The 11,391-nt window shown below is 32.5% G+C and overlaps 1 protein-coding gene across 2 annotated transcripts in view; it reads left to right on the forward strand.

Moving 5' to 3' along the window:
- PIK3CA (phosphatidylinositol-4,5-bisphosphate 3-kinase catalytic subunit alpha) overlaps window positions 1-10,842 on the forward strand; it is a 92,893-nt gene extending 82,051 nt beyond the window's left edge. For both annotated transcript variants that reach the window (XM_082458930.1, XM_082458931.1), the window contains 7 exons: window positions 228-334; window positions 848-969; window positions 1,806-1,884; window positions 5,082-5,252; window positions 5,867-5,984; window positions 6,390-6,541; window positions 7,352-10,842. In XM_082458930.1, coding sequence (XP_082315056.1) covers window positions 228-334; window positions 848-969; window positions 1,806-1,884; window positions 5,082-5,252; window positions 5,867-5,984; window positions 6,390-6,541; window positions 7,352-7,622 — 1,020 coding nt within the window. In that variant the 3' untranslated portion in view covers window positions 7,623-10,842. The remainder of the gene's footprint in view (window positions 1-227; window positions 335-847; window positions 970-1,805; window positions 1,885-5,081; window positions 5,253-5,866; window positions 5,985-6,389; window positions 6,542-7,351) is intronic.
- The last annotated feature ends 549 nt before the right edge of the window (window positions 10,843-11,391 follow it).

Genomic DNA, 11,391 nt, shown 5'->3' on the forward strand with positions numbered 1-11,391 from the left:
TCTGTCAGCATGCAGAGCTTTTCTCACAGGAAGGTACACAGTACTGCCAATCTCTGTCTGAGTTGTGCAGCTCTGTGTTATAGAAACCCTTCTAATCAGAATGCAGCCAATCCAGGATATGGATTCAAAGACTACACAGTAATGAGGTTCCAGTGTATAAAAGAGATTAGCAATTAGTTTTACCTTTATCAAATCAACTTCTAACCATGATTATGCTCATTTATCAGGTACAGATGAAATTTTTAGTTGAGCAAATGCGGCGACCAGATTTCATGGATGCTCTACAGGGCTTTCTATCGCCTCTAAACCCTGCTCATCAGCTGGGAAATCTCAGGTAAGGTACTTTATTGGAAGTTTTATTGATACATTTAAACAAGTACTTTCTCTGGAGAAAATCTTGAAAAAGTCAGAATGTCATTGTGTTCAATAATATATGCTTCTCTCTCCCCTTTTCCTACCCTGCAAAATAAGAGTAGTAAAATTTTCTTAAGTTCAGAGCTGCATTTATTCAGAATGAGTTTTTACTACTTTAATAATAGAATTTAAAACTTTTTATGGCCAGAATTTCTGGTATCATTGGATAAGAAATGGAATGCAATATCTGTAAAACAAATGAGATGTCCCTGTATTTGTGGAAAATTCATATTCCATTTATAAGAAATTTTTAAGCTTAATATGTATTTTTTCTTTATACTACCTCAGAAATTAATTCATAAATAAACTGAGGAGAAAGTTTAAAATTGTTATAACACTTCAAAAAGTTGTACAGTATATGTATTTTAAAATAAATTGAGGCTACAAAGAATAACAGCCAAGGTGCCTAGTAAATTTTTCAACTATTTTAAAGGCTTGAAGAGTGTCGAATTATGTCCTCTGCAAAAAGGCCACTGTGGTTGAATTGGGAGAACCCAGACATCATGTCAGAATTACTCTTTCAGAACAATGAGATCATCTTTAAAAATGGGGATGGTAAGGAAGAATATTAATGGACTTATGATGCATGAATTTAGTTATATTTTTATACACAGGATATTTATGAACCATGAAGATTATTGAAAGCCATTTAAGGAATATGCATGTGGTAAAATATATAATATTAAGCAAATGTCTTAACCTTTAGAATATGTATTTATAATTATTGAAAAGGAAAGAAGTACTAGGTTTAGAGTCAGAAGGCCTGAAAATCATTTTGTTCAGCTGTGTATCCATTCACTCCATCAATATTTGACATGCTAGGCCCTGAAGTTGTAAGAGTACACAAAACAGAATCCCTGCCCTCTTAGAGTTTACAGTCTAGCAGGGAAAAGAGACATTAAACAAATAACTACAAAAGCAAAATTACAACCCTGGTACAAAGGAAAAGTGTAGTCTGCTAAGGAATCATAAAAGAAGGTCCTAATTTATTTGGAGAACAGGCTGTGGGGGAATACATTTTTATATACTAAACAAATGTATCATTGATGGGTTTTCATTAGGAAATGACCTTTCAGCACTGAATTCTGTTAATCCAAATATTTTAATATAAACATGTTCAAGTTTAAGGATTCAGAAAAATAAGTAATTTAAATATTTTAATTTAATTTTTTTGTGAAATACATGCCACCTTATCCTACATTGTTATACAGATGTGTTTATGCAGATACTTTAGAAATGGGTTAAAGACTAAGATTATTGCTGCCTTACAGATTATTTTGAAGAGCAAACATAGTTCTGTATATTTTCTGTTTGAAAACATTATGATGATGTGATACTCAAATTTGTGCTTGTGGCATTAAGTGTTGGTATACATATTCTTTGAATTTCAGATTTACGGCAAGATATGCTAACACTTCAGATTATTCGCATTATGGAAAACATCTGGCAAAATCAAGGTCTTGATCTTCGGTAGGTAACCAATAAGACAACATGTATGCTGAAAGTTATCCTGAAAAAGTAAACCATTAGTAAATATAAATTGTAAAATATATTAATTATAAACAATATAGAGGCATATATCTATAAATAAATGTATGGAGTAATAATTAACATTAGTTGATTACACTGTGGTACTTTCTATTTGTCCTCTTCTTCCTTGGCTTAGAATAGCTAATGAGATTCAGCTAGGTAAGAAGAGCTATCTCCAATAAGCTGGTGAAGACTCTGCAACTGGTCACTAACAATCTTCCTTTGGTATCTGCAGGGGATTGGTTCCAGGACCCCCGCCAATACCAGAGTCCATGGATGCTGAAGTCCCTTATATAAAATGGCATAGTATTTGCATATAAGCTATGCACATCCTCCTGTATACTTTGTCATCTGTAGGTTACTTATAATACCTAGTGCAATGTAAAGCCTATGTAAATAGTTACCAGTGCACAGCAAATTCAAATTTTGCTTTTTGGAACTTTCTCGATTTTTTTCCCCAAATATTTTCCATCTACAGTTGGTTGAATCCGAGTATCCAGAACCCTCAGTTATAGAGGGCCAACTGTATTTAGGAACAGGACATAGGAGACACGAGACACAAAAGGCCCCATTTTTCATTTACAAGTTAAGAGTTTAAAAGAAGGTTTCTTTCATTATATAAGTTTTCTAATTCTAAAACTTTATAAATTCTCTAATCTTGAGTCAATTTTTCAGCAAAATTTATGAAAGCAACTAATCTTAAAATTTTTGCCATTTTGTTGGTTTCTGCCCAACCTTCCCAGTTATCAGCATCATCTCCAAGTTTTCTATCCTGTCACATCTTCTCCTAGTCATTTTTCTGTCTAATATTTTATCCTTCTCTTACTTGTCCCTTTGCAAATTCAGAGTTATTCAGGCAAAGCCCACCCTCTTCAAAAATACTTTTGTCTGTAACTCTGGTAATTACAATATTTAATTGTAAATTAGTGGCTATGCAAAAAAGCATCTAAAGTTAAACGAGCTAGATCGTTGGAAAGTAAGTTGGATCTTTGGAGAGTTGTTACACTTTTTTAACTTAAGTAAATTTAAATTAAAATTTTATTTAAAGTTTAATTTTTTTAATAATAAGCCTGTAGGACTATGTAACGCTTTAAACTATGAGCATGTTCAACAGTTATAAAATTAAGAGAAAATGCTTGGGAGTACCACCTTAAGAAATTCCTGTATTTACCAGAGCAGATAGAAGAAAAGATTCCACAAGAAAAATGGTCAAAAGGGTAGGAAGACCAGAGTAAGTGATTCACAGAACCCAGAAGAGGGGAGAGATTCACAAACAGTTTACAGTATCAGGTGCTTCAGGAGTTTAAGAGCATGAGGACTATGAAAAAGGCCTTGGATTTGATGATTCATGGTTAGCTTTAAGAAGAGTTGAGTCAGTAGAGTGATAGAAATTAAGCTACAAGGAATTAAGTGAGAAAATAAAAATAAGTTTAGACTGTTACTCTTTTAGGAATTTAGGAAGTAAAGGAAAGGTGGAAAGAATGGACAGTAGCATATGAGAACAAGAGAGCAAGAAAAACCATACTTCAGTACTTATGTGCCAATGGGCGTATTAGGTGCTTTTTTTTCATTGTCTCTTTAAATCCTCACATCTCTACCCTTGACTACATGTCCTTTTTAATATTACATGTGATGAATGGGAAATACCCATAAAGCACTTCGACTGCACACCAAAGTATGGTTGTATCAAGGAAAAAGCATTGGTGGGTTATTTGAGTTGTGGGCTAAACTAACTGCTTTTATCATGGAACATCATTTTTACTTAAAGAATAACTAACAGACAAGCTATGATTATTCAGACATGGATATTTGGTAGACATTTTCTTGAAAATGAACAATATGAGACTCTTCAGGGAGAACAACTGACAGTTATTTGTTGTCAAAAATCAAATTTAAGCTTTCAAGTAAAAATTAGAATTTTGAAAACCTTGTATCTACTGCTATGAGCTTCCCCCAAATTAAAGACTTTTCTGATGAGATCAGTGATAATGTTAACAATTGTGATTTTTTTTAGTTGGTATAATGAAAAGTATCAACATTTGGAAGATCTCCATAACTCAGTGAACTAATATCTTCCAAATGACCAATATAGGATATTATAAAGTCATATATGGGTAGAAATTCCATTCAGAGGCAAGATAAACAAATGGGTCTTCATGTAACAGTGTATGAAAAGTTTACTGTTATGGTTTCACATTCCATATTGCAACTTAAGAAACTATCTCTTGTCAAGTTTTGGAACAGTAGGAAAGAAAAATATGTACAATTATCTGAAAAGGCTATTACTCCCTTTTCCAAATACATATCTGTGCGAGGCCAGATTTTCTTCATATGCTTCAGTCAAAACATTGCATTAGATTGAATACAAAAGCATTCATGAGAAGCCAGCTCCATACTATTAAGCCAGACATTAAAGAAATTTGAAAAAATGGGAAACAATGTCACTCTTCTAAGTTTTTGTTTGTTTGTTTTTAGGGTTTTTGTTTTGTAAAAGACAGTATTTTTTATATAAATGAGTATTAATATTACTTTAAATGAATTAATAAATATTTTAATTTTAAAATTTTCTCCATTTTAATTTCTAATGTCAATAGATCTAACCCACATAAATAAAAGCTCTTTGGTATCCTTGATAATTTTTAAGAGTTTAAAGGAGTTCTGAAACCAAAAACTTGAGAACTGCTACCCTAAGGTATTGTTTAGATGTCAGTTAAACATCTTTAAATTCACCCATTATTTTTAAAGTCATAAATGTTTATAAACTTTGAATTGCCACAATAATTTTCTTCATGCTTTTCTCATGTACAGTTAAATGCTTTCACAGTTGAAGGTTATAATAAACGATGGCAGATAATTTGATGATTTTTCTAGGTATGTTTGTCATGTTGTAATAAAAGTAAAACTAGATTAAAGGAGTAAAGGTCATGCATGAAAAATTTGCAAATAGAATATTCCTGTATTAGCCTGTTAAAATACTTGCTATTTTAGGGAGCGCCCTTCGACTTGCTAGATGGAATGATGCTCGATTCATGAATCTCCTAATAAAACCAATTAGATCTTCACATTTAATAAAAGATAAAATATTTGCTGTTTTAAAATCCCATCATTTAACTGCAGATGTCTTGTTCCTTTTTCAGAATGTTACCTTATGGTTGTCTGTCCATTGGTGACTGTGTGGGACTTATTGAGGTGGTGAGAAATTCTCACACTATTATGCAAATTCAGTGTAAAGGAGGCCTGAAAGGTGCCCTGCAGTTCAACAGCCACACACTACATCAGTGGCTCAAAGACAAGAACAAGGGAGAAATGTGAGTTTATTATTCTTTTCTTTCTATGCTAGTAGAAGTTTGTATCTGATAGACAAGATTTTTAATGGTTGTGTATATTTCTTTGAGTTAGACCAGAAAAGAAAAAAAAAAAACTGTATTTAATTTGGAAAAAGATATGTTCAACCTTTGAAATATTTGAGATTATTGAGTTTAAATGATCAGAATTGCTTATAATTTGGTGAAATCCTGTACATTCACCTTAAGAATCTAAAATGTATTTTTCTTAATGCTTATTCTTTTTTTTAAGTTATGGTTAAATTAATAAAAATTAAAATTAAAAATTTTACTCCTAATTCATTGTTAAAATGATTAGAAAAAATTTATTTTAATGACATAAGTATTTTTTCACTATAATAAGAATTATGCTTTGGTCAGAGAATATCTAGAAATTTTCTTAGAAACCTTTGAACACTTCAGAATCCCAAAGTTCCTCAGATCTTCAAACATAATTACTTCCTCCCTCTAATGTCAGTGATTGTTTTCATTGTTTTAATACAGACTTTACTAAAAGACTTTGACCATCTTTTTCCAGTTTGGACTGGATCATTCTGTATTTCCATACTAACTCAAAGTTGTTTATTTCTTCTTTGTAGATATGATGCAGCCATCGATCTATTTACACGTTCATGTGCTGGATATTGTGTTGCTACCTTCATTTTGGGAATTGGAGATCGTCACAATAGTAACATCATGGTTAAAGATGATGGACAAGTAATAGCTTCCTCTTTTAAATGTGTCAACATTCTTTTTTTTTAATTTTTTTTTTTTTTTTACTTATTTATTTGGCTGCACTGGGTCTTAGTTGTGGCATGCGGGATCTTCGTTGTGGCACGTGGGATCTTTTAGTTGCGGCATGCAGGATCTTCAGTTGCGGCATGTGGGATCCTTTAGTTGTGGCATGCAGGATCTTTAGTTGCGGCATGAGGGATCTTTTAGTTGTGGCATGTGGGATCTAGTTCCCTGACCAGGGATCGAACCCGGGTCCCCTGCATTAGGAGTATGGAATCTTAGCCACTGGACCACCAGGGAAGTCCCTCGACATTCTTAAATTTACTAATTCAGGACATTGTATTTCTGCATTTGTCAAACTATAACATAATTTCTTATTTTTGAAAGCTGTTTCATATAGATTTTGGACACTTTTTGGATCACAAGAAGAAAAAATTTGGTTATAAACGAGAGCGTGTGCCATTTGTTTTGACACAAGATTTCTTAATAGTGATTAGTAAAGGAGCCCAAGAATGCACAAAGACAAGAGAATTTGAGAGGTAAGTTCAAGAAATCAAAAGCACAAAATAAAGAATTCTTGCTGCTCTACCAAAGCAATCGATATTTTTCAAGCAATTTAAAAATAAATGTTTTATTAACATCGTAGCATAAACTGGATATTTTAATGTGTTTATTTTTATTTATTTATTGTGTAATGCTGTGAAGGAAATGGAAAGAAAAACCAGTTTAATTTATTGAGTTAGTTAAGGCCTAAAAAGGAAGTGATCCTTAAACTTCATAGTACATTAAAAGTTTTTATTCACTGCCGTTTAAAAATTGGATTCCACCTTCTCTTTATTAACAAATCATGTATAGTGCTTCAAACAACACTTTTTAGTCATACAATCTGAGGAATTCAGTCAACCATTAATACCATGTTTATTCATAATTTTTCTTACCACCATAGGGGGTATCATTAGTCTATCTCAAACCTTAAAGTACTTTTAAAAACCTTTTATAAAATTCTCTTTTATCTATAACTCAGTCCTGGCCCTAACCTAATCCCTAGAGGCTTTAGTATGGACCAGTTCATACATTTAATAAATCCTTATTAAATTGCTAATGTGCCAGGCATTCTTTTAGGGGCTGGTGATAGAGCAGTCAACAAAGTCCTTATGGACTCACAGAGTTCACATTCTGGTGTCAGGTAAAGGGAATAGAAAGTGTTGGTAAGAGGAGTAGGGAGAAGAATGCTGTATTTTATAGTTTTGTCCAAGAAGGCCTCTCTAACTTTGTGACATTTGAGCAGAGACCTGAAGGTATTAACACGATTTACTCCACACTAACCAAACTGTTCTTATTACTTGTAGGTTTCAGGAGATGTGTTACAAGGCTTATCTAGCTATTCGGCAGCATGCCAATCTCTTCATAAATCTTTTCTCAATGATGCTTGGCTCTGGAATGCCAGAACTACAATCTTTTGATGATATTGCATACATTCGAAAGACCCTAGCTTTAGATAAAACTGAGCAGGAGGCTTTGGAATATTTCATGAAACAAATGAATGATGCACACCATGGTGGCTGGACGACAAAAATGGATTGGATCTTCCACACAATTAAGCAGCATGCTTTGAACTGAAATGATTAAGAAACTGAGAGCTCAGTATCTGGATTCTATACTGCACTGTTAATAACTGTCAACAGGCAAAGACTGATTGCATAGGAATTGCACAATCCATGAACAGCATTAGAATTTACAACAGGAACAGAAATAAAATACTATATAATTTAAATAATGTAAACGCAAACAGGGTTCGATAGCACTAAAGTAGTTCATTTCAAAATTAAGCTTTAGAATAATGCGCAATTTCATGTTATGCCTTAAGTCCAAAAAAGGTAAACTTTAAAGATTGTTTGTATCTTTTTTTAAAAAACAAAACAAAACAAAAAAAAACCCAAAATATATAGAAATGATGGAGAAGGAAAAAGAATGATGTTCTTTTTTTGTCTTGCAAATGTTTTATGTTTTGAAATGTGGACACAACAAAATCTATTATTGCATTAGGTCCAAGTAAACTGGAGTTTGATGTTAAATTACACTGAGATTGGAAAATAATGAAAATTTTTATTTTTCCATTGCTGTTCAACTTATAGTTTGAAGTGGGTTTTTGACTCCTTGTTTGATGAAGAAAAATGCTTGGGGTGTAAGGGACTCTTGAGATTTCATCAGAGACTTTTCCTTTTTAATAAATCAAACCTTTTGATGATTTGGGGTCTTATCTGCAAAGTTTGGGAAGCAGTCACAAATGAGACCTGTTATAAGGTGGTGTTTTGGGGTTTTTCTTCTGGACAGTATTTACAAGAATCTGATTCTTATTTCCCAGGGAAATTCTGGGCTCCCACAAAGTAAATAATCATCATAGAGAAAGAACGAGCAGGAATAATTCTTGCTCCAGAATTGTACAGTATTCACCTTAGATTGATTTTTTTTCTCCTTTTGCAATGAATTGAATACATTTTTCATGCATGTGTTCCAGAAAATAGAAGTGAGTATTAATGTTATTAAAAAGATTATTTTTTTTATTAAAGGCTATTTATATTATAGAAACTATCATTAATATATATTCTTTATTTACATGATCTGTCCCATAGTCATGCATTGTTTTGCACCCCAAATTTTTTATCGTTTGTAGCAGCATGGTCAGCTTTTCTCTTGATCTGTGGGTGAGGCTCAGGCACTATCCCATTTATACCAATGACTAGTGTATAACTACTTAAGGAAAACAGATGAAAGTTCCTCCTCTTTCCTTTTATTTTCTTCTGTTTTCACTTGAATCCCCCATCTTCCATCCTCTTTTATAGTTGAGACTGCCTCAACCATATGAAATTGGTTACCAAAATTAACACAATTTAGACTATCTTCCTGATTGCTTAACCCCTCTACCAAGGTATGTTCATGAATAATACTTTATAATAGGGGGAATAGAAACCCTGAACTTTTTACCTTTTTAGGCTATTTATTCAATATCTCCATAATAAAATTAGGGCCTTAAACCATTTTAAGATCATGTCCCATTTCCGAGTTGTCAGGGCTCACTCTCCAACTTTATTAAATTGCATTTGAGCACAGAATACATTCTTAAACATTTTGAAAAACATTAACCCAAGATGTAGGGGCTAAGGCTAGTTATCACTCTACAATTTGATATTTTACTCAGTAATTGAAATGAATGATTAATGCCCTAGGACATAGCTTTAGCAAATGTCCAGGTGCCACACCAGAAAAAGTGCAATAATTTACTGACAGTTTTCTAGACTAGGCATATTATTGGAGTACAACTTTATGAAGAGTGCACATTTTATACAGCATCACTTAAAAAACATTCATTTATGAAATCAGTTACCTATAGTAGAAGTCTTGAATAGTGAACGGGACTCTAATACAAATACTCTTAATATTTGACTATTTTAGAACCCTTAAAGGGCATAATTATTGGAGATTTAGGTACCTCACTAAAGCATGTACATAATATTGCCAACAAGAAAAATAAATTTGGGAACTTATTTAGGGAACTTCCCTAAACTGTCTTAGAATAGTTAAGAAGAATTTAAACTTTGTTTTAAGCAGGAGACCAGATAGATTCTTTTGCAGATATAGATTTCATAACGTTAAAATTTCATGATTAACAATTTGTGTCTTTTAGATTTATTCAGTTAATACATACTAACATCCCAGTATTTTCTATATCAGGGATTAATTACAGGAAAACTCAGTGAAATGGTACAAATCTGAAGCTTTGATGGTGGAAACTGAAGTTTTTAACAGAGAACTGTGTTTTACTGAGTGCCAAAAAAGCTTTGAGCTTCCTTGCACAAAGTTTATACAATTTTTGCATTTTTCACATCAGTCCAGATAGTCCCCCTTGCCCTAGGACCTCTCCACCATTAAAACACAAGCCACATAACTTATTTTATCATTTACGTTTATTTTTAAGTTATTACAACCAAATTAATTCCATTTGAAGAAATGTAGACAAATTCTATAAAGAATATACATTAAATGAACTAGCTAAATGCAAAGTACATTTCAAACAAATCCAAGCAGAGTCTATGTAAACAACCTTAAAAATAAGGGAAAAGGGGTAGGTAGTACTCAGAAGGCAAGGAACCAGAAATTGAATTAAATGCTACAGGGGGTGACTAGGATATGTTTCAAGTCAGTGATAATATAGCTACTTCCAGGTACTTCAGTATCAGAGATCAGTTCCAGTTGGTCAGTTCCTGTGGCTGACCATCCTTGTCATTGAATGTGGTATAACTGAGTATTGGCTCAACAATTTCATCTGGTCACTTGAGCAATATTTCCTTCAATGACTATTTTGGAGAAAAGAAGAAAAGCAGGTTTAAAGAAAATAAAACCTAATTTAAACACATTCTAGCAAGAAATAATCAACTATTTGAAAATCATGCTTTAACTTTTTATCATTCTCAGCTATATAAAATCATTTATTTTGAAGATTTTTAGAATGCTGTTAATTTAAAGTCTGTTACTCATATTGTGGAATTTGGTTTTTTAAAAAGATGTTTCTAATTGGGTTTTTTAAAGAAGAATGGAATTTGGTCACTATTTTACGATAGAACCTAAGCTTTTTGTTGGTTCTTAGTGTCCTCTGTAAAACTTAGTGTCAAAGTAATCAACTTTGAGGTTTTCCCTTCTAATCTGCTTTATATTACAAGCCCTTTAGGAAATGGGAACCTGGTGAATATACAATGAATTGTAAAATATTTTAATGTGTAACTTTTTCAACTGTGAAACTATGACTATTGGTTTTTTGAAGAAAACAGCTGCTGATAAAGTATTTTGTGTAAAGTGTAGTTCTTATTAATTAGGAAAATAATCAATTACTTGATTAGAATGTATATACCCTCTTGGATTTTATCTTAAATGGATTGGTGATTTTCAAATAGGTAAAACACAGTCCATCTGTATTTTTTTTTTCCATCAAAAATCGAGTGATTTGGCATTTATTAAAAAAATTATGAGCAGCCTATTTTAAAGGCACCATGGAAATTTCACAGTACATAAACTTGGGTTTCTTAATGATTTGTAAATCCATTTAATTCATATCATGACCAATAGCTCACGCTTGCCAACTTTTGAAGAAATTTAATTTCCAGCATTATTTTAAAATCAGCAAGTTAACATTTTCTGAATGTTGTAAGTTCCTTTTGTTTCCATATCTGCACAAACTGCAGACCTGGGCTGGACCCACACATTCAAAATCCACCTTAAAAACTGACTTTGATGTCCAGGGCGTCCCCAAAGGACTTCAGCTTAAAGACCGTATGTGGTGTTATGGACTGTGGTGCTTCTACTATTTAAAAACAACTTTCATACTTCAGATGTT

This window comes from Balaenoptera physalus (assembly GCF_965194825.1).
Source record: "Balaenoptera physalus genome assembly, chromosome: 4".
Taxonomy (NCBI): Eukaryota; Metazoa; Chordata; class Mammalia; order Artiodactyla; family Balaenopteridae; genus Balaenoptera; species Balaenoptera physalus.